The sequence below is a fragment of the Loxodonta africana genome, chromosome 6 (assembly GCF_030014295.1).
Source record: "Loxodonta africana isolate mLoxAfr1 chromosome 6, mLoxAfr1.hap2, whole genome shotgun sequence".
Lineage (NCBI taxonomy): Eukaryota > Metazoa > Chordata > Mammalia > Proboscidea > Elephantidae > Loxodonta > Loxodonta africana.
The window spans coordinates 116,703,254-116,727,818 of NC_087347.1; the positions used below are offsets into that span (position 1 = coordinate 116,703,254).

A 24,565-nucleotide genomic window follows, 5' to 3' on the forward strand; every position below is an offset into this window, starting at 1 on the left:
TATAGCTATTCATACCAAAAGGAGCCCTGGTGGTGCAGTGGTTCAGTGCTCGGCTGCTAACTGAAAGATGGACTGTTCAAACCCACCAGCTGCTCCCAAGGGAGAAAGATGTGGAAGTCTGTTACCATAAAGATTTTAGCCTTGGAAACTGTATGGAGCAGTTCTACTCTGTCCTAAAGGGGTGCTATGAGTTGGAATCGACTTGATGGCAATGGGTTTTTTGTTTTTTTTATTTATACTAAAACGCTGCTCAGCATTAACCAAACTAATGCACTTGGCTTTCAAAAGCATTTTAAAGACCCAGATAGTTAGGAGAGGAGAAATCCTGTCACTTACCTGGTCCTATATGGGAGCCCTGGTGGCACAGTGGGTAATCTCTTGGCTGCTAACCAAAAGGTCAGTGGTTTGAATTCACCAGCTCTTCCTTGGAAGCTATGGGGCAGTTCTTCTCTGTTCTGTAGGGTCACTATGAGTTGGAATCCACTTGATAGCAATGGCTTTGGTTTGGTCTTGGTTGGTCCTATACAAAGGAGCAGCTAGGGTGTGAAATACCACTAATATAGTTTAATGTCTCGATAGTGATAGAAGAAGTTCAGGGGAACTCCCTCCTAAAATTAAGATTTGGGAATTACTGAGAGTGTTTGTTTATTCCCTACTTCACCTATCACCTGTTTTAAGAATAACTGAAAAGATGCTCAAAATGTAGATATTTATTGCTTTACAATAGTATTTATTCTTATAATGTTTGGTGAATATTAGATTTTTTGTAAGTAGAATTAGAATTACAATGATAAGGAATATACAGTGAATCTTATTGTAAAATAAGGAATACTGATAGAAAGAAAGAATATGATTTTAAAATCTGTATTTTCATATTTGCTAGACCCTGTAAAAGGATATGTAAAATTTTTATTTAGGCTCTGTAGTAAAGGAAACCTAAACTATGAACCTGATACTACCACCTGGGGGTTTGTTCAAGTAACTTAGCCTCTTTGAGCCTCAGCTTCTGTATCTGTAAAATGGGAATAATAAACCCACTTACAGGGTGGTCGTCAAGCTCACTTATGAGATTAGGTAGAAATGCCCAGCATAGTGCCTGTTACGTAGCAAGCCGGTAAAATTTTGCCATTGTTATTTTGAGAATGGTATGGAATGTTGTTTTGTTTTTAAATTTGATATGAGCGTAGACAGCAAAAAAAATAAAAATAATTGAAACTATGTAAGCAAAGTTAATGTAGAAATAACAACTGAAATATGTTAATCGTAGAAAAATTTATTTACAAACATGTTAGTGAACTTAAGTGGAGCTTTTATTCAGCATTAAACACTTACTTGGTTATTATTATATAAAATCCAAGGTAAAAAATCTTCATGACACTTGATGAAAACAATGCAGTAATGATCAATCACTTTAAATAGTTATACAAAGGAGAGTGGAGGAAGTGAGCTCAACCAAGGAAGGAGTTCCTCTGGAGACTTCTCAAGAATGTTTCAGAGTCATGCCAGCATGGGCTCTACACTGAGAAAAATGATCTCCTAACCTGTGCTTTTGTTTCTCCAGGGAGAAGTTGGCTGTGGCCCGCCTGCAGCGAGAAGTTGCCCAAAGGAGAAGTGAGGGAGCCATGGTAAGTCCAGGCTGGTCTGTCCTGATCCTGAACCTCCCATTCCTAGGTCCCTGGCCTGAGAAGCATTTTGTCTCATTAACGATATAAGTTTGCTTACAGCAAACTTAATGATCTTTTGGTAAATGACATGTTTATAATGTAATTTAGACAGTTCTGCCATTTGAGGGGAGAGAGGGATTTTTTTGTGTGTATGTATGAGAGAAATATTGTGTGTATGAGAAAGATTGTGTGTGTGTATGAGAGACAGATTATTTGTGTATAAGAGATATTGTGAGTGGGTGTGAGAAAGAGATTGTGTGAGAAAGATTCTATGTGTGTATCAGAGAGAGAGAGACACACACACACTTGGCTCTGAAGAGGGTGTTCTAAAGGTTATCTGGCTTTAGTTTGTAAATGTCTACTGGATACCCAGGCTTCTGGCTGTGAGCACAATGTTCATAAATGGGCAATCTTAGATTTTTAGATGAGGACAGTTCCACCTATTTCATGCCTCTCAGTTCTTTGAACTTAGAAAACAAACTGCTAAAAGAACGAAGATGTTTGCTAATGTAATCGTCTTTTATCCTCTCCTTTCCACTGTTTGCAGTGTATTTCTCCCTGTCGTTTTCAGCCCTTGCTATTTAGAAAACTGATGTTCCCTTGTGTGTTGAAGTGTACTAAAAATCAATGTGGTTGTTTTGGTTTATAGCAACTTCATTTTATAGACTGTCTTTGCTGGAATATCTGCCCGTGTGCCATGCTAACATCGGAGAGGGCTGTCTGGTGACCCAGGGAATGTGTACGTGTGGATTTAACTGCTGCTGACACCTTTAAGATGAAAATATAACACCAGGGTTTTTTTCCCCCCACTTATGATAAAACAATGGCTTGTGCGTAGTTTTTCAGCAGAAGTATTGGTTTTTTGGGCCTGAGTTGTGGTTTTCCTACACAGCTGACTGTTTTGTTGTTGTTGTTAGGTGCCATTGAGTCAGTTCCTATTGATGGTGACCCTGTGTACAACAGAACAAAACAGTGCCTGATCCTGTGCCATCCTTACAGTCATCATGCTTGAGCCCATTGTTGCAGCCACTATGTCAGTCCATCTCGCTGAGGGTCCTCTTTTTCACTGACCCTCTACTTCACCAAGCATGATGTCCTGCTCCAGGAACTGGTCCCTCCTGAAAACATGTGCAAAGTATGTGAGATGTAGTTTTGCCATCCCCACTTCTAAGGAGCATCCTGGCTGTACTTCTTCCAAGACAGATTTGTTCGCTCTTCTGGTAGTCCATGATATTCTTCGCCAGCACCATAATTCAAAAGCATCAATTCTTCTTCGGTCTTCCTTATTCATTGTCCAGCTTCTGCATGCATATGAGGTGATTGAAAACACCGTGGCTTTGGTCAGGTACACCTTAGTCCTTAAAGTGACACCTTTTGGTTTTCTATCTCCAGGTCTTTGCACATTTCATTATAATACTTTACTTTGTCTTCTCAAGCCACCCTTTGAAGTATTCTGTTCAGCTCTTTTACTTTATCATTTCTTCCTTTCACTTTAGCTGCTCTATATTCGAGAGCAACTTTCAGAGTCTCTTCTGACGTCCTTCTAAAGATGTTATAGAAGTAATTGTTCAGTGTAGAAAAATACCCAGAAAGTACAAACAAGCAAAAGGTTTATTGCTGAAAAAATAATCCTGAAAAAGTTACCAGTGTTTTATTACCCTTATTTTAATGATGATAATGAAAAATTATATTTATTTATTAATTTAACATACCTATTAGGTGTCTGGAGCCCTGGTGGGGCAGTGGTTAAGAGCTGGGGTGCTAACTAAAAGTTCAGTTCAAATCAAGCAGGCACTCCTTGGAAACCCTATTGGGCAGTTCTACTCTGTCCTATAGGGTCACTATGAGTAGGAACTGACTCAAGGATTTTTGGTTTACTAGGTGTCCAGCACTATTCTAGGCACTAAATAAGCATCAATGAATAAAGAGGCAAAAATCTGACTGGTTATATTAAAATGTTACCTGGTGGACACTGCTGTGATAAATAAAAGTGCAAGGTATGGGGGAATGGGAGTTCTAGGGGGTTGCCATGTTGAATAGCACATGCTCATGTTGTTTTGAGGACTAAGGCATGCCTGACCCAAGCCATGGTGTTTTCAGTTGCCTCATATGCATGCGAAAGCATGTTGCAGTCACTGTGTCACTGTCCATGTGAAAGCTGGATAGTGAATAAGGAAGACAGAAGAAGAATTGACACCTTTGAGTTGTGGTGTTGGCGAAGAATATTGAGTATACCATGGACTGCCAAAAGAACGAACAAATCTGTCTTGGAAGAAGTACAGCCAGAATGCTCCTTAGAAGCGAGGATGATGAGACTTTGTCTCACATGCTTTGGACATGTTATCAGGAGGGACCAGTCCCTGGAGAGGTACATCATGCTTGGTAAAGTGGAGGGTCAGTGAAAAAGAGGAAGACCCTCAACCAGATGGATTGACACAGTGACTGCAACAATGAGCTCAAACATAGAAATGATTGTGAGGATGGTGCAGGAGTGGAGGGCATTGTTTTGTTCTGTTGTACATAGAGTCGCTGTGAGTTGGAACTGACTTGACGGCACCTAACAACAATAGCAACGACAACGTGGTATAAATCACCGAAAAGTTAATATTCAACGAAACTGAAGGAGGAGAAAGAGTGAACCCTGGGGATATCTGGAAAAGCATTCTAGGGAAGGGAGTTCCAGACAGTACAAAGGACTGGGGTATCTGAGGAAGTTCGTAGAGAAGAGGTTGGCTGGAGAGGAGTGAGGGCGAAGGTGACTGTAGAAGATAAAGTCAGAGAAGTGGTGGGGGCAGGTCAGCAAGGCCCCCATGAGTCTCTGGTTCATGCTCTGAGTGATGAGAGCCATGGGAAGGCTTTGAAGGAGGCAATGATGTGATCTAACACTATACATATTACTATTATCCCCCATTCTGTAATTTATCACATCTCAATTCCTTAGAGATGCCATAAACCCTAATTTTCATTAATTTCCTTTATTTTATATTCTCCCCTCTTTCTTAGTAATTTTTTCTCCCTCTTTCCTTACCTAGTCAAACCCCTCTGAGTGTCTGTTTAATTATATGCTTCAGCTTCTCTGCTCCAAGAATTCATTTATTTCTGAAGTCCTGATTCTCTCAGAATCTGACAGCTCCTAAAATCTGGCAGTTCTATTAATCCTCTAAATTTAATTCTTGCTGTTACAAGCCCAGAACTTTTGTCACATCTACAGTAGAAATGGAAAGCACTTTCTCACAACCAGATCACCTTATGTTTGTAAACACTAAGATTTACAGTACTTTACCTTTTTAAAATCCAGATGAACGGAAAAACGGTACGGAAGCAATTGCATAAGAAATCTTTTCTAAAAGAGATAATTAAATCGAGGCCGACATTTATTTTTAAAATACTCAAGAAACCTGTTATAAACAAGTCTTTAATGCAGAAAAAAATCCTTTATTTTTATACTTGTAATAAATATTCCCTCATTGTTAAGTTTTAAGATAGCACCCAAGGCATTATTTTGAGAGATTTACTTTTTAAATATACTTTTCCCTTTGGAATAATTTTAGAGTTATAGAAATGTTGCAAACGTGCATACTCTTCCGCCAGTTTTCCTAAATGTTAACATCTTATATAACTCTCGTACAATTGTCAAAACTAAGAGGTGAACATTGGTATGTTACGACAAACTAAACTCCAGATTTTGTTAGAGTTTTACTATTTCTTCCACATCCCTTTTGTGCTCTAGGATTCACTCCAGGCTACCACATTGCATGTAGAGAGATTTCTTTCTAATGACTAGCTTGAGACAGATATAGGAGTAGACAGAACATGAGTTGGGAGTCAGTCAGGTCTAGATTCAGAGTACAGCTCCACCAGTAATTAACTATGTCACTTCAGACACATTCTTGTACTGGTTTTTATTCATTCTGGCTGCTCTTTCGTCCTGCTAGTTCATATCTTCATTTTGGGAAAGCTTTCTTTTAGCACATTAGATGTTGTATGTCTCTTTTATTTGTTCTTAATTTCTCCCAGGAAGTAATTATCTCCATTGTTCTTCATATATTTCTTCCATTATTTTTCATCAACTGCTCTAAAATTGTTTCTCTTCATTCTTGGAGATTGTTTCAGCTTGTCCTCCATATCTCTGACTCTACTGCAAAGTCTGTACTGCCCATAAGACATTGTTTTAATTGTTGTAAAAATATAAGTAACAACATTTGCCAATTCACCATTTTTCACTCATACAATTCAGTGACACCAATCACACCAGTCATGGTGTGCGACCGTCACCAGATTCACTGCCGTGTTTTCCATCCCCATAAACAGAAGCTCAGTGCTAGCTAAACAAAGCTTCCCTTCTTTCTCCTTCTCTCCTACCTCTGGTAACTCTAATCTCTATATATTTACTTATTCTAAGTGTTTCATATTAGTGAGCTCATCAATATTTGTCTTTCTGTGATTGACTTATTTCATTCAGCATAACATTTTCAAGGATCGTTTTTGCGTGGCTTGAATCAGGACTTCATTTCTCTTTATGGCAGAGCAATATTCCACAGTGTGTATATATCACATTTTCTTTATCTACTCATCTGTCCATGATTGTTTCCACCTGTTGGCTATTGTGAATTGTGTCTCAGTGAATGTTGGTGTGCATGGGTCTGTTAGCATTGTTGCTATCAGGTCTCTTGGGTATACGTACACCTAAAAGTGGGATTGCTGTGTCATATGGTAATTCTTTAATGTCATTTTAAATGTTAGATGTAAAAGGCCAACCCTTCTCAAGAGTATAAAGATTTTTTTTTTCTCATTGTCTTTGATAGGTTTTATTTTTTATACGGATATCTTTGCAAATTACAGGTGGAAATATTTTGGTGTGAAGGAGGGTTCAAAAATAGCTTTTTCCTCCAGTTTGAGCCTGCCCAGAGGCACCTCGGAAGAAAGGCCTAGCAACCTACATCTGAAAAATTAGCCTTTTAAAACTCCCTGGAGTACAGTTCTACTCTGACACACATGGGGTCTCCATGAGTCAGAATCGACTTGACAGCAACTGGTAACTGTACTTTACAGCATGTGAGCTTATTTCCCTGCTTAGTAATTTATAAAAAGCAAGAGTAATAGCCTCAAGCATTTTTTTTTTTTTTTTTAAAGAAGAGAGAGTTTATTTTAACTAAAGAGACGTGAAAACAAGAATGCTATACACAACCTAGATGACGTTGCCTCGGTAAACTGTCAGGACTTGGCTGGTACGCCCTTCTTCTTGCCATTCTTGAACAGCTCTCAGTGGTCTGGCTTCTGGAAGACAAGAAGCAGCCAGTGAAGAAAACTCCAAGTTTGGAAACCTGAGTGATGACAAATGGAGCTGTAGTCCCTAAACCTGTGAATTCCCATTAATCTTCTTCCCAAAAACCCATAACCCCAGCCTATCTTGAGAAAAACATCAGACAAATGCCAGTGCAAGCACACTGTACAAAATACCAAACTAGTATTCCTCAGAACTGTCAAGGTCATCAAAAACAAGGAAAGTCCATCAGGTTGAACCAAGAAAAGCCTAAAGAGATATGGCGTTAAATATAATGTATCCTAGGTGAGATGCTGGAACAGGAGAACGAGATAAGATAAAAAACAAAATCATCTGAATAAAGCAGGGATTTCAGTTAATGATAATACATCAGCATTGGGTCATTAATTGTGACAAATGTGCAATATTTACATAAGATATTAAAAATAGGGGAATTGGGTTCAGGGTATATTGGAACTCTCTGTATTATCTTTGCAATTTTTCTGTAAACCTAAAACTGGTCTTAAAAAAAAGTTTATTTAGAAATGTGAGTTGTACTACTCCCCCCCCCCCGCCCTTTTTTCTGGATCCAACCAAACCCACACCCATTGTCATGGAGTTGATTCTGACTCACAGTGACCCTGTAGGACAGAGTAGAACTACTTCTGCAGAAGTAGACTGCCACATCTTTCTCCCATGGAGCTGCTGGTGGGATCGATTCGCCAGCGTTTTGGTTAGCAGCTCAGTGCTTAACCTGCATCACCACAGCTCCTTTCTATGGACCGGTTTGTATAAAATAAGGAATACCTCCCTTATTGAAGGCTTGGTAGAATCCTCTGTAATGCCATCAGAGTCTGGTAGCTTTTTAGGGGGTATATTAGAAAAAAATTCTTATTATAAATTTTTTAAAACATTTATTAAAGTAGAAAGGAGGTATAATAAACTATTAACTTCAAGAGTTATCACATCTTCACTTATTTTCTTCCTCAAGTATATTATTTTTGAAGCAAGTCTGAGACATCCCAGTATTTCATTGGTAAATATTTTTGTATGTATCTCTAAACAATAAGGATTCTTTTTAAAACATATGGATTCAGCCATAGACTGACAGGAGAGTTTTAGTTTTGCAAGGTAGACCAGTAGGATTATGACTTGACCAATAAGCCTTGGAAGCATATTGTTCAGAAAAATGCAAATTATAGATTAAAGTTCAATGGTGTAGCATTCCATGCCCATCTATTTGGAAAAAAAAAAAATTTAAAAGTCTGAAAATACCAGTAGGCAAAAAAAAAGATATGTCAAAATTGGAATGCTTCTGTATTATTTGTTGGAATGAACTCATGTCAGCATTTCAGAAATCCATCTTGTGTTACCTCGTCAAGGTGAGGAGTCCCTGGATGGCACGAATGGTTAATCGCTCTATTACTAGCTGAAAGGTTGGTGGTTCGAACTCACCCAGAGATGCCTCAGGAGACAGGCCTGGCGATCTGCTTCTGAAAGGTCCCAGCCTTGGAAACCCCATGGGGCAGTTCTCCTCTGCACGCGTGGGATTGCCAGGAGCCGGAATCAACCCGATGGCAACTAACAACAGCCACAGAAAAGCTGAAGAGCAAACACAGCCTGTGACTATCAATTCCTCTTATATATTTCTATCCTACGGAAACCCCAACATATATGCAAAGGGGCTCATGCAAAGATACACACATACCTAGCGCTGTTTCTAATAAGGAAAAAGTTGAAACAATTCCAGAGTCCCTCAAGAGAGGATTGGATGAACAAATTAATTTATTCAAACAATGAAATACTACACAGCAGTTAAAATGATCTAGGTCTGCATGTATCAACATGGTGACATCTCAAGAACATAATATTAATTATCGATACAGAAGTAGAAAAAAACCTAAGGTACATGGGAATAATATACACTAGAGTTAGAGAAATGGATGCCGGGGGGGGGCTGGGGGGGGGGGAAGGGAAGTGCTGAAGGTATAGCCACTTAATTTTTTAATGAAACAAAAATATAAAATATTCGTTCAATCTGGATAAAGGTAATTGATGTCTCATTTGGAGATATTATTTTCTGAATTTTTGAAATATTTCACTAAAAATTTTAAGGGAATTTAAATGAAAACCTTGAAGTTAAAAAAAAAAAGAAAAAGGCCATAATACTATCAGAAGAGAAGATATGAGAAATTAGAAGGAAATATTAGAGTGTCTAGTGGAAAATATTAGAAACATATAGTATGTTATTTTTGGCATCTAGGCAGAGTGGAAGCCATGTCTAAGAATGACACCATGGCCGTAAGCAGTGAAGATAAGAGGTGGAGATTAGACATTGTAAAAAGAAATTATTTCTGTCAGGTAAAAGGTTATGTAAACCAAGTTAAGAAATTAAACACTATTTTTAAAACTGCAACAGACATGACAGATTAAAAGACATAAAATTGGGGGGATTTGCAGGGAAACCCCCAGAATACTACTGTGGATGACATAGCTGAGTTCCCTCTTAAACCACATTTAAAAAATTGAATCAGTCTAGAACCATTTAGATTTCCTTGGGATTCTTTCAAGTAAAAATATTATTCTTACAGATGGTATTCTTATTTGCTATGTAGCATGCGCCTTCCATTTAACCCCTTGCTGATCCTAGAGTAAGACCCTTTTATTCCATGTCAGATACTGGAGATAAAGGCTCTACCTGTCAGAAATTTCTAACAGGAAATTTTACTTAGATACTGTTTCAGTTTGAAACAAAACTGGAGTTTTAGAAGACAACTTAAGCACATGGAAGAGTCTCATACTCTCTTGGGCGGCTGGAATGGCTGTCTGTGCTCTGAGCTAGAAATGGTGGGGGGCGGTGGGTAGGAAGAGTAGAATACCATGAAGCATAGCACTGTCCCTGTTTTTTTTTTTTCTTTTTTAAATTGAAGTAAAATTTATGTATGGTAAGGTGGACATATCTTTTTAAAATTTTATTGTTGAGAGTTTGTTTCTGCATGTTACCATTTAGCGACATTGATTACATTCTTTAAGTTATACATTCTCACCCACCTGAGTTGTTCTTTTCCATAGCATAAATTCACTGCCCCTAAGGTTCCTATCTAAGCTTTTGAGTTGCTGTTGTCAATGTGCTCCCATAGAGATACTTCTTAAAAGAGTATAATGCTCAAGGCAGATGTTTTTTGCTAGTTAAACTGAGCTTTTATATGGTTTTAAGAAGACTTCAGGGACTATTTTTGGTTTAAGGTTTAAAGATTATCTCAGGGCAATAGTTTCAGTGGTTCTTCCAACCTTCGTGGCTCCAGAAAGTCTAGAGTCCATAAGAGTTTTAAATTCTCTTCTGCATTTTTCCCCTTTTAATCAGGATTCTTCTGTGGAATCTTTGATCAAAATGTTCAGTAATGGTAGCCAGGCGCCATCCAGTTCTTTTGGTCTCATGGCAAAGGAGGCAGTTGTTCATGGAGGCAATTAGCCACACATTCCGCCTTCTCATCCTATTCCTGACTCTCTTCCTCTGTTGCTCTGGGCAAAAAAAAAAAAAAAAAAAAAAAAAGACCAATTATTGTACCTTGGACAGCTGCTTGCTGGCTTTTAAGACCCCAGGCACTATGCAGTGAACTAGGAGGTAGAACAGAAGCACTAAACCTGTAATTAGGCTAATTAACTGGGATGTCCCATGAAACTATGGTGCTAAACCTCCAAACCAAGAAACCGAATCCCATGAGGTATTTGGTTGTACGTAAGCAGCCTAAGCAGCTACACTTTTTTTTTGGTCATATTTGTAAATATGTCTATCACACAACTTTTCACAGGTGAATAACTTATTGATGCAATTACAATAATCAGCTGTGCAACCCTACCCTTAATCAATGTGGTATTTCCATTTACTCCCTTTTTCCCCCTCCCTCCCATCCCTGGTAACCACTAATAAATTTTGTTCTGTATACATTTGCCTTTTCTTGTCTTTTTATATAAGTGAGGTCATATAATATTTGTCCTCCTGTGATGGTATAGCTGTGTGGAAAACAGTGTGGTGGTTCCTCAAAAAGCTAAAAATAGAACTACCATATGACCTAGCAATTCCACTCCTAGGTATATACCCAAAGGACGTGAAAGCGCAGACTCAATTAGAGACTTGTGCACCCACTGTTCATTGCAGTGCTAGTCGCAGTAGCCAAAAGGTGGGAACAACCTAAGTGTCCATCAACAGATGAATGGATAAACAAAATGTGGTCCGTACATGCAATGGAATACTACTCAGCCAGTAGAAGAAATGAAGTGTTGATAGATGGAGCTGGAAGACACGCTGAGTGAAATAAGATAGATGTATCTTAGTTGTCCAATTTGGTGAATTTAGATGGATGCGTTCACTTGTGAAACCAGCACCCCCAATGACAGTGTAGTATGTTTCTATCACCCAGAATATTCCCCCTTTCTCGTCTCAGTCACACACCCCCACCCCTGCACAAACCACCCTTGTTATACTTTATGTATAATTCATGGAGTAGTTTTGCCTGTTCGTGAACTTCATGTAAATGTTGTCATACACTGCATATGCTTTTATGTCTGTCTTCTTTCCTTCAACATGTTTTTGAGATTCCCTTATGTTTTGTGTGTCTCACTAGGCTTTTTTTTTTTTCCTTCGGTATTTCATTGTATGAATATACCACAATTTCATTATCCATTTTCCTTTGAAAGATATTTAGATTGTTTCCATTTGGGCTACTATGAATAAAACTGCTGTGAAATTCTTATACATTTCTTTTGTGGGCTTTGATTTTACTTTCTCTTAGATGAATACATAAAATTAGAATTGCTGAATTATAGGGTAGGTGTATGTTTACCTTCGGTTTGTATTTCTTTGAAAGCTATTGATGTCGATTATTGCTTATTTGCTACTTAGATACAGTCTGAGAAATGTCTTTTCGGAAACTTTGCCCATTTTATATATATTTTGCATATTTGACCCTTGTCAAATATATGGTTTCTAAAAATTTTCTCTAATCTTGGAAACCCTGGTGGCATAGTGGTTAAGTGCTACGGCTGCTAACCAAAGGATCGGCAGTTTAAATCTTCCAGGTGCTCCTTGGAAACTCTGTGGGGCAGTTCTACTCTGTCCTATAGGGTCTCTATGGGTCGGAATCGACTCAACAGCACTGGGTTTGTATAGGTTGTCTCATTTTGTTGATAAAGTTCTTTGATGGACAAAGTATTTAATTTTTATGAAGTTCTGTTTATCTACTTTTTTGTTGTTTGTGGTTTTGTTGTCATATCTGATAAACCATCATTAAAAACTAGGTCCCATAGCCTCTCCCCTACATTTTCTTCCAGGAATTTTAGTTTTTACATTTAGGCCCTTGATCCATTTGAATTGATTTTTGTGTACGGTATTAGGCATAAAAAAAAAAAAAGGCATGGACCCTAATTTATTCTGCCTGTGGAAATCCTATTTTCCCAGCATCATGTTTTGAAGAGACCATTCCTTCCCACTGAATAAATTTAGCACCCTGTTGAAATCAGTTGATCATTACTGCATGGATTTATATCTGGTCTCTCAACTCTATTTCAGGCTGTTTTAATTACTATAGTAATTTAATTTAATTACTGTAGTAGTGTGTTTTCAAACCAGGAAGTGAGTCCTCCTACTTCATTCTTCTTCAAAATTGCTTTAGCTATTTAGGGTCCCTTGTCCCTCCATATAAATTTGGGGATTCGCTTTTGTATTTCTGAAAGAAGGTTGTTGGAATTTTGATGTGGATGGCTTTAGGCACTATTGACATTTTAACTATATTAAGACATCTAGTCCATGAACACAGAATGTCCTTCCATTTATTTAGATCTTCTTTAACTTCTTTTAGTACCTTTTTATAGTTTTTTCTGTACAGGTCTTTTGCCTTCCTGGTTAAATTTTATTCTAGGTACTTGATTCTTTTAGGTGTTATTATAAATGCTAATATTTCCTTGATTTCCTTTTCAGCTTGCTCATTGCTGGTGTAGAGAAACCTGACTGATTTTTGTGTGTTGAAGCTGTGTTGTAACAGTTCCTTACATATTCTAGATTCAAGTCCCTTTATATGATACATATTCTCTTGGTTTTCTTTTCAATCTGATGGTATTCTTTTAAACACAAAAGTGTTTAATTTTGATAAAGTCTAATTTATCATTCTTTTCTTTTGTCACTTGTGTTTTTACAATCATATCTAAGAAGGCTTTTCCTAAACCAGTCACACAGGTTTGCCTTCTGTATTTTCTTCTTAGAGTTTTATAGTTTTATCTCTTAAATTTGGATCTGTGATTTAAGTTAATTTTTATATATGGTTTGAGGAAGGGGTCCAACTTCATTTTTTGGCATATGAATATCCAGTTGTTCTAGCATGGTTTTTTGAACAGCCTATTTTTCGTGTGTTGAATTATCTTGGCACCTTGGTAAAAAAATTGGTTGACCACAAATATGAGGATCTATTTATGTACTCTCAAATCTGTTCCATTGATCAAGATGTCTGTCCTTCTGCCAGTAATACATTGTCTTGATTACTGTAGCTTTTTAGTAAGTTGAAATTGGGAAGCGTGAATTCTCCAACTTTGTTCTTCTTTTTCAAGATTGTTTTGGACATGAGTTGGGTTGACTCAATAGCAATTGGTTTTGATTTTATGTATATGCTCCCCACAAGAATTCTCTCACAGCTCTCCCGGATCCTTTCGCAGCAGCCAGTAGCTGGTAGCCCCTGCCTAGTACTCACTGAGAGCCCAGAGAGCTTCAGGTGGTTCACCTGCCCGGCTCTTCTTAGCTTTCAGCTGTTCCTGCTACTCACACTTCAGGCAGGGGGCTTCTCCCTCAGCTTTCTTGCTGTGACTTCACATTTTCACATGGGGACTCGCTCAGGAGTTGTGGCAAAAAGTTGATAGGTGATGCCGACTCTGCCTTTGGGTGAGGCTCACACCAGCATCCTCAACCTTTAAACATTTGTAAAAAGTATCTGCTTTCTCCTCCATCTGTTGCCTTACCTAAGATAAAAGCAGCCATGGGTTCCTTCTTCCTAGGAGGGACTCAGGAGTTTTTGCTTTCACTTCATTCATGGTTCTAAGGTCTTGAGTTCTTGGGTGGGTTTTCTTTTTTTTTTTAACTCTATAATTTGGACTCAGTCAGCCTCATTCTCCTCATAGGGATGGATCAACATTCTCTTGAGACTTTCTACATCCTAAGCTGAGTTTGATTTTTTTTTTCTTCAATATTGATGCAGTTGTTGAACTGACTTTATTTTCTGCATGGAATGCCTTGACAGATTTGTCAAAAATTCTTTTCTAATTATCATAAACACTCAATTTCAGAATTTCTGATTTTGCTAATATTCCGAGGAGCTCATGAAGGAAGCAATGATGAGGCCTCCTTTCAAGCCTAGTTGTTTTGTGTTTCTCACACCGGTTAATTCTCTCCCTCGTCTTTACCAGTCTGCAATGGCCTGGACAAGGAAAATATTCCTTTGAGCATTAATGAAGAATTTTCTTCCAGATGCCTTTCGCTAGGGATTGATAGTGGTTCAAATAGGAAGGCAAACTGAAGTAAGAAGAAAGAGTGACAAATCTGTGCCAGTTTTTATACTGTTTCTGTAAAGGCTGTTGTCAAGGAATCTGTGCTGTAAAGGCTCTAAGTGCTGTAAACAATTCCGACTTCATCAACTTTCTGTGTAAGGAACTCCATGTCATGTCATAACTTCACTTTCTGTAACTTTGCATTATTTTATTTTGACAGCAACCCTTTTAAAAAAAAAAAAACCCTTTTAGAAGGACCTAATTCTTAACTTCGGAAACCCTGGTGGCGTAGTGGTTAAGAGCTATGGCTGCTAACGAAAAGGTCGCTGTTTGAATGCACCAGGTGCTCCTTGAAACCCTATGGGGGAGTTCTACTCTGTCATATAGGGTCACTGTGAGTTGGTATCAACTCGACGGCAAGGGGTTTTGGTTTTTATTGGTTTGAATTCTTAACTTCATTGTGCCCTGATTTTGTGCTCATCTGATGATTCGTGTTATCCCAGCACACAGCACGACAGTACCAAGTTCACAAGAAAGTCAATAAGGCTGCTTTTGACTGTTAAGTCACTGCTTCTGAAATTAGCTTTCAGCTTGTAGCATCTGGAGTGTATGGTGTATGATGTGAAAAGCAATGGTTCAAATACACTCGAGAAACTCAGCATCTTTTAACTCTATGTTAGTGATTCACCCTACATATAATTATATTAAAAGCTCTGGGTAGTCTTGCCAAATAGATGACTGTCTAACTTTACTCAGTGTTAAACTCAATTGAGATAGAATATTTTTTCCTACATACCTATTAATAATCACTTGTTTAGTAAGTGTATACTCCAGCAATCTCTTTTATCAAGATAATTATCTTTTATAATTATCTGTGTTTGCAATACGCAGAGATGTGAGTGCATTATTTTTTATTAAACCTGTTTCATGTTATTAGTATCAATGTATAGTAATATATTTGGAAATATAAAATTTATATTTTAGGAATATATTTTGTCATTGATGTAAAAATGAGCAGGACTCAAGATGTAGAAAATGAGTGACTGTAGGAAAAGTTGTATAATCAGCAAAAATAGGGGACACAGGAGGATAGGTAATAGGTGCAGTTAGAAATACAGGAGAGAAGTGAAGCTGGTGGTCCTAGAAATAGCAATCTTAACATTGGTGTATTTGCCATAGTAGTTGTGCTTGTCAGGTTTGAGGTGACAGAGGGGGACGTGTGTATCCTGTATGTACTATGAAGTACTGCTGCTCATCTGTCACTTTGTATAATGGTGGCTTGCATGTTGCTGTGATGCTGGAAGCTATGCCACCAATATTTCAAATACCAAAAGGGTCACCCATGGTGGACAGGTTTCAGCAGAGCTTCTAGACTAAGAAAGATTAGGAAGAAAGGCCTGGCGACCTGCTTCCAAAAATTAGCCGCTGAAACCCTACGGATCACAACAGAATATTGTTCAATATAGCACTGAAAGGCGAGCCACCTAGGCTGGAAGGCACTCGAAATGAATAGTGACCACAACAATGGACTTGAGCATACCAACAGTCATGAAGATGGTGCAGGACCAGGCAATGTTTCCTTCTGTTGTATATGACGTTGCCATGAGTTGGAGCTGACTTGACAGTAAGTAACAAAAACAGCAACACTATACAATGAAAAGTCAGGAACCCACGACACTGACTTGTGTGTCCCTGATGCTATTGTCCTGCCCTTGTACGTGGAATAAGATGCTCGTCAAAGGCTTTGTGGTGGAGGAAGGTGTTTGTCCAATCATTTAATAAAATATTCTTTTAGAATGACAACTTTATATTTGATGATCCAACTTTTTGTTTCTTGATATGTAAGCTGAGGATATGGTCTATTATAGTAGAAATAACTGATGTGGAATACTTCAGAATTTGTTTCTTGGATGATCCATATCCACTGTTTCTGTTTCTTCCATGCATTTGCAGTCAGCTTTCTGCCTCCACCACTTCAGTAGAGTTCTTGTAAGACCTCTATGGAGATCTCCTCATCGGGGTGGTGTTTTCTTGGTCCTAACTGTCCTTAACAACACTGTCCACTCCTGCTGCAGTGTCCTGGCTATAGGTTCCTCTACCTCTGGATTTTTACTCCCTGTAATTCCATCCCATATGTTGTCAACTCTAAATTAATCTTAAAATTTACTACTTTGACCAGAATATCTAGATGGTGCCTGGCTACAACCGATGACTGCCCTGACAGGGAACACAACAGAGAACCCCTGAGGGAGCAGGAGAGCAGTGGTATGCAGACTCCAAATTCTCATAAAAAGACCAGACTTAATGGCCTGTCTGAGACTAGAAGGACCCCGGTGGTCATGGCCCCCAGACCTTCTTTTGGCCCAGGGCAGGAACCATTCCCGAAGCTAACTCTTCAGACATGGATTGGACTGGACAATGGGTTGAAGAGGGATGCTGGTGAGGAGTAAGCTTCTTGGATCAGGTGGACACTTGAGACTATGTTGGCATTTCCTGCCTGGAGGGGAGATGAGAGGGTAGAGGGGGTTAGAAGCTGGTGAAATGGACACGTAAAGAGAGAGTGGAGGGAGGGAGCGGGCTGTCTCATTAGGCGGAGAGCAATAGGGAGTATGTAGCAAGGTGTAGGTAAGTTTTTGTATGAGAGACTGACTTGACTTGTAAACTTAAAGCACAATAAAAATAATAAAAAAAATATACTACTTTGTCATTCCTTCACTGATGAGCCTTTAGTGATACTCATGTATGTAGAGACTGGTCTAGGTTTGTTAGCCTGACTTCCAGGGCTGTATGAAGGCATGTGAGGGCCCTAAACACTGATAGTCTGTGGTGCCTCCTACTCTGCTTACTCATGCATTAGAACGCGATATGTGAGTTATATATATACATGTGTATATATATATTTTTTTTTAAATATTATGTGTGTGTGTATTTATATCTTTTTGGCCCTTCTGGGTGAAGTTGCTGGATCAGCTGACGTGGATATGCAAGACGGTTCTCTCAAAATGGATCAAAGGCCTGTTGTCTATTAATATAATCTGTCCTTGCCCAGTAACTGGTCATATTTGATCCGGCCACATTGGGTGAATGTAGCAAGAGTTAGACTTGAAAGCCCACCCTCATCTTTTGTTTATTAGAAAGAAATAGAATATTTTCAAGAGGCCCACTGAGATGAGGAGTTAAGACAGATGTCAGTGAAGGTGCTGAAGTGGTTGGGGCCTCATAGCTTAAATAACCTTGCGCATGGGTGCCCTTGTGATCCTGCGTGAACTTTACTTCCAGCCAACATATTGTTTCCCACTGGAGCTGGTATCAGTTTCATTTAGTGCCCTGCCAGTTGTCCTTCACTGTGGTGACCACTTTTCCTCATGTTGGCCTTTTATAGCCACACCTACTTCCCTCCTGTTCCCACCCCCTGGCAACTAATAATTTGTTTTCCATTTCTATGATGTTGCCTTTTCAAGAATGTCATAGAAATGAAATCATATAGTGTTTAATTATTTTGGAATTGGACTTTTTCACTCAAAATAATTCCCTGGAGAACCATTCAGGTTGTTATGTGCATCAATGGTTTGTTCTTTTTTTTCTGTAATTTCTGAGTAGTGTTCCATGATAGGGATGTACCATAGTTTGTTTAATCGTTCAACCATTGCTTGTGGTTTTGGGCTATTACGAGTAAAGCTGTTATAACCGTTTGTGTGCAGGATTTTGTATGAACCTAAGTTTTTATTTCTCTGGGAAAATGCCCGGGAGTCACAACATGATTAGTTTTTTAATAAACTGCCAAACTGTTTTCCAGTATGGCTTTATCAATTGACATTACCCCAGGCAGTGTTTGAGTGATCCCGTTCTCTGCACCCATAGCAGCCTTTGGTGGTGTTCTTATTCATTTATTTATTTTTTTTAATTTTAGCTATTCTGATAGGTATGTGGTGATACCTCATTGTGGTTTTAATTTGAATTTCTCCAATAGAAACCCTGGTGGCGTAGTGGTTAAGAGCTACAACTGCTAACCAAAAGATTGGCAGTTCGAATCCACCAGGTGCTCCTTGGAAACCCTATGGGGCACTTCTACTCTGTTCTGTAGGGTTGCTGTGAGTTGGAATCAACTCACCGGCAATGGAATAGTTAATGATATTGGACATCTTTTATGTGTAACATAAGCCATCTCTATTTAATCTTCAAATATCTCTTCATGGCTTGTGCCCGTTTTCTAATTTGAGTATTTTATTTTTTTAGTTTTTGGTATATTCATAGTGACCCTATGAGACAAAGTAGAGCTGCCCCATAGCATTTCCAGGGAGCGGCTGGTGAATTCGAACTGCTGACCTTTTGGTTGGCAGCCAAGGTCTTAACCACTGTACCACTAGGGCTCCTTGTGTATTGTAGATACTAATCTTTTGTAAGATATGTGGTTTGCAACTTTTTTTTTCAGCCTGTAGCTTGTCTTTTTATCCTCTAAGCAAGGCTTTTTACAGAACAAAGTGTTGAATTTTGATAATGTCGGATTTATCAGTTTCTCCTTTTATGGATTGTCCTTTGGTGTCAAGTTAAGAACTGTGTGCTCAACCCTTGATCCCAAAGATTTTCTCCTATTTTTTTTTTTTCCTTAAAGCTTGGTAGTTTTATGTTTGATATGTATGGCTGTGATCCATGTTGGGATAGTTTTGTACAAGTGGTCAAAGTCATTTTCTTATTTGCCAATGGAAGTCCAATGCTCCAGCACCATTTGTTGTAAAAGCCATCTTTCCTACAATGAATTGCTTTAGCACCTTTGCTGAAAATCAGTTGGAAATATTTGTGGGGGTCTATTTGAAAAAAAAAAATTTTTTTTTCTTTTTTTTTATTTGTGCTTTATTCTGTTCCATTGTTCCATGTGTCCATCCCTATACCAATACCACAGAGTATTGATTATTGTAGCTATATAATAAGTTGTGGAATAGGGTAGACTGATTATTTCCATTTGAGTCTTCCTTTTCAAAATCGTTTTGTCTATTCTAATAACTTTGTCTTTCCTTAAAATTTTAGAATAATCTTGTCTTTAACTACAAAAAACCTTGCGGGGATTTTGATAGGAATTATATTAGATCTGTACATACTTGGGAGTTTTTCACATCTTTACTATGCTGAGCCTTTTACTCCATGAACACAGTATTTCTCTTTATATCTTTCATCAGTGTTGTATATTTCTAAGTATACAAGTTCCTTTACTCCTAGACTTATACCTAAGTATTTCATTTTTTTGAGCAATTAGACATTATTTTATTTTTTATTTCTGTGCCCCTGTATTTATTACTAGTATACAGAAATAGAATTGATTTTTGTATGTTTATCTTATATCCTGTGACCTTGTGAATTCACTTGTTAGTTCTAGGAGTGTGTGTGTGTGCGTGCATGCGCACGTATATATATGTACACACATGCACACACACATATAATTTTTTTGGGGGGGTAGATTCTTTAGGATTATCCACAAAGATGATAATGTGCTCTGCAAATAGGGGCATTTTTATGTTTTCTTTTCTAATTCATATAACCTTTAATTCCTTTTCTTGCCTTTTTGCACTGACTAGAACTCCTAGCATTATGTTGACTAAGAGTGGATATCCTAGCCTTGTTCCCAGTCTTAGGGGGAAAACATTCAGTCTTTCACCCTTAGGTATAATGGTAAGTGTAAGATTTTTTAAATATTTTATTTATCATATTGAGGGAGTTCCCCTCTATTCTTATTTTTCTAACTGTTTTAAACATGAATGGGTGCTGAATTTTGTCAAATATTTTTCTGTATCAATTGATATTATAGTGTGATTTTTCTCCTTTAGCCTGCTTACATGGTAGGTTGCATTAACTGATGATTTTTAGCCTCATACCCCTGGAATAAACTCCCACTTGGAAACCCTGGTGGCAAAGTGTTTAAGTGCTATAGCTGCTAATCAAAAGGTCGGCAGTTCAAATCCACCAGGTGCCTCTTAGAAACTCTTCGGGGGCAGTTCTGCTCTGTCCTGTAGGGTCACTATGAGTTAGAATTGATAAGAATGCGACAGGTTTGGTTTTTTGTTGTTGTTTTTTGGTTACCTTGGTGTTGATATGCATATTCCTTTTCATCTATTTGTAAATTCTATTTGTTAGTATATTAATGTTTTTTGCATCTATATTCATGTGAGACATTGGTCTGTAGTTTTGTGTTTAAACTGTCAGGGCAATACTAGCTTCATAAAATGAAGTGGAAAGTGTTCCCTCCTGTTTTGTTTTCTGGAAAGAGATTGCATAGAATTTGTGTTAATTATTCTTTAAAGATTTGGTAGAATTCTCTAGTGAAGCCATCTGAGTGTAGAGATGTCTTTTTACATTTTTAAATTATAAATTCAATATCCTTAATTATAGGGCTAATCAAATGATCTATTTTCTCTTGGGTTAGTTGTGAAAGTGTGTGTTTTTTAAGGAAATGGTTCATTTAATTTAAGTGGTAAAAGTTTGAGTTTTATATCTTTTGCCAAACTTGGGAAATTTTTACCCATTATTTCTCTGAGTACTTTTTCAGCAATGCCCTCTTTCTCCTTTCCTTCTGAACTCCAAAGTGATCCTTGAGGCTTTGTTCTTTTTTTTTTTTTTTTCTTTTTCAGTTTATATTCTTTTTGCTTTTTAGATTGTGTCTTTCCTAACTTCAAGTTCATTGTTTTTCCCCTTGTCCCTCCATCCTTCCATTGACTTTTATTTCAGTTATTGAATTATTCAGTATTAAATTTACCTTTGGTTCTGTTTCATATTTTTCATTTGTTCTATTTTTTCATTTGTTTCTCATGTGTTTGTAATTGCTTGTTGAAGCATTTTTATGATGGCTGCTTTAAAATCGCTGTTGGGTAATTCTAATACCTCTCTCATCTTGGTATTGAACCTACTGATTGTCTTTTTCTCATTAGTTTTGAAATCTTCCTGGTTCTTTGTAAGATAAGTTATTTTTTAATTGAAACCTGGACATCTTGGGCATTATGTTATGAGACTATGGATTTTATTTAAACATCCTGCTTTAGTCAGCTTCTTTTGACACTGCTTCAGCAAGGGGAAGGGGAGGTACAGCTTCATTACTTACAGGTTGATGTGTAAATCCAGGTTTTCTACTGGTCTCCTTGTTGTTACTGAGCAGGGATGGAAATTCTGGCTTCTACCAGGCCCTCACTGATACCTGTCTGGATGGAAGTGATAGAAATGCCTCATATTGTTTACCTCATGGCCTTTACTGACACCCCGGGGGACTGGGAGGCAGCTCGTCTTATTACCAGCTAAAGTCCTGTCTTTTCACTAGGCCTCCTCTGGTGTCACCCCAGTGGCGAGTGGAAGGGCAGCCTTGTTGCTGCTGAGTTGGGGTTGAAGTCCAGGCTTCCAATGTGGTCTCCACTTACACCATGAGATAGAGATGGGGGCTCATTACCACCAGCAGGGCTGAAATTTCTGGTTCCCTACTTCACCGTCTCTGACATCACCCTAGTGGAGATGTTGGGGCACCTCATTGCAGCCTGGCAAGCATGGCCATATAAATTTCTTACTGAGTCTTTGTAGGTGTGACTAGGGTTAGGCCTCAGTTTCTTTCTATGGTGTTTGGCTAGAATAGGGCTTTTCTTGTCTAAAAGTTCTCTGTCTTACCAGGCTACCTAACTCTTGGTTCTTTGGCTAGAGAGAGCAGATTTTTGTTGGGGTTTATTTATCTGCACCTATTGGTTTCTGGCTCCTTCAGCTTCAAGTCTGGGATAGAGGAGTCAAAAGGAAAACTAAGGGAACTCACCACTGTGTTGTTCCTCACGTCCTGAGGTTCCCAACTAATCTCTCTTCTTCTCTCCACCTTTCAGAGTCTTCCTATGTTTGTCTTATATATTTTGTCCAAGGTTTTTAGTTGTAATAGCAGGGAGAGTAGGAAAAAGTACATCTAATCCATTTCCTCGCAAGCATAAACCCTGCTGTTTGTTTTTTAATTGTGGTTATTGATAGCAAGCAGTATTTTGTCCCGATAAGTAATGATGTGCACTGTTAATATCACTGATGAATTGTTCAGTCACTCATTAAACAACTGTTTATGGAATGCCCACCAGAGGCTCAATATTACTTTAGATAGACACTGTGACTACAGGGATGACCAGAATAGGCATAGCCCCTTCTTTTGTGAAATTTACATTATGTCATGGAAAAGAAAACCCGGAAAATTAACAAGTAACTAATAAATAGACATGATGGATTCCTAAGCAATCTGAAAACAATAAAACAGGATGTGGTTGTGAACAGCATTTTGAATAAGAGGACGGGCTCTCCTCTAAATGGGGTAGCTTGTGAGGACCTCTCCACAGATACAGTATCTGACTGGGGTGGGAGTGATGAAAAGGAGGTACCCATGCAAAGATATGGAAGAAGAATGATACGAAGGGAGAGAAAAGCAAGGAGAAAGTCCCTGAGCTGGAATGGAGTTTTATATATTTGAAATGAAGGAAGAAGTCCAGGATGGCTAAGGTTTAATGAGTGACAGAAGTACTGCTGGAATGTGACAGTGTGAGGTAGACAGGAGTAACCCTCATGGCCATGTGAAGGCACTGGGTATTAGTCTAAAGCTGATGATACATCACTGGAAGATTTAAAGTAGGGGAGTGAAGTGATGTCTTACATTTTAAATAGATCGTTCTTTTGTGAGAATACAAAATTGGAGGTGGGTGGACAAGAGTGGAAGCAGAGAGACCGCTTAGTTGGCTATTTATTGCTGCACTGGCCAGTAGATAGAGGTTTAGACCAGGCTGATGGTTTAGAGATGAAAAGTGAACACAGTTCAGGATATATTTTGGGAGAAAAGCCGAGAGGTCTTGCTGACTGATTAGATATGGGAGATATGGGACAGGTTTTTCATGGGAGGAACTGAATGGATAATGATGCATTTACTGAAGTGAAGAAGACTGGTGGAAAAGCAAATTATGGATAATCACAGGGTGGAGGGGGCAAGGAGTAGAAGGTTGGATAATGAGAGTTCTGTTTTGAACATTGGAGATAGCCAGAAGCATCCAGAGTTGCAATTCTGTACTTGGTGCAGACTTCAGTGCTGTACATACACACTCAGGAGCCATCCATGTCCAGACAGCATTTGTATCTGAGGAACTGTCCCAAAATCCCCCAGGAAGAGAGTATAGCTGGAGATGAAGAGAACTCTGAAGATGGAGTCCTGGTGGAAAAATCAACATACAGGCTTTGCATATAGCAGGAGGAGCCTATCTAGGAGACTGAAAAGGGGTGGACAGTAATGTCAGAGGAAAGCTAGGAGAGTGCTTGTCAGGGGAGCCAAGAGAAGAAAAGGTTTCAAGATGGTAGGAGGGGTCTCCTTTGCCAAGTCCTGCTAGGAGGTCCAGAGAGAAAAGGCCAGGGCATAGAGCATTAGATTTGGCAGGTTTAGGTTGCAGATAGCTGTGACAAAGGTAGTTTTTTTGGGATGATGAGGGAGGGAGGCATCTTGACATTGACTACAAGTGAATAGGCTTGGAAATGGAGACCTCAGTGATAGACCGTTCTTTCACAAAGTTTTAGTGTGAAGAGAGCCGAAAAAAATTGGAGTGATAGCTGGAGGGGGATGAGGGATCAAGAGAATAATTCTTTATTTTTTATATATGCTTGGCACTAGTGCACATTTGCATCCTGAGAGCATCTGTGTGGTTGCAGAAGGTACAGTGAGGGTGAAGGAGGTGCCCTGGAGTGGCTTGGACAATGCGTTCTGAATTCCCACTCCCTCCCTCTCACGTTTCTCTTCATAGTTCGTCCAGGGGGCTCCAGACTAGGGAATGTGATTAAATATCTGTTCTCTGGCACACAGTGCTCTTTTCTTCTTTCCCCTTTCTTTGCTTACCATGGCGATGAACTCTGCAGGGCCTGAATCATTGTTAGCCTAACCAAATGCTGTGATCACGCGTAGATGGAAAATACTTTATGGAGGCTTTTTGTATCATATGTTTGAGGGGGGAACTTCCTCTATCAGTAAAATTCTTAAGACTCTTGATGCCATTCATTCAGAACTATAACCATCTGTGACTTGGGTTATTTAGTTTAAATCCCCAGTGAATTTTGAGACGTTATGTTTATACTGGGATAT

The 24,565-nt window shown here is 38.6% G+C and overlaps 1 protein-coding gene across 1 annotated transcript in view; it reads left to right on the plus strand.

Annotated features, from left to right (window-relative positions):
- NCKAP5 (NCK associated protein 5) overlaps nt 1-24,565 on the plus strand; it is a 666,066-nt gene that overhangs the window by 69,707 nt on the left and 571,794 nt on the right. Inside the window, 1 exon segment of the mRNA XM_023543022.2 lies at nt 1,562-1,625. Within this exon segment, the coding sequence (XP_023398790.2) occupies nt 1,562-1,625 (64 nt within the window).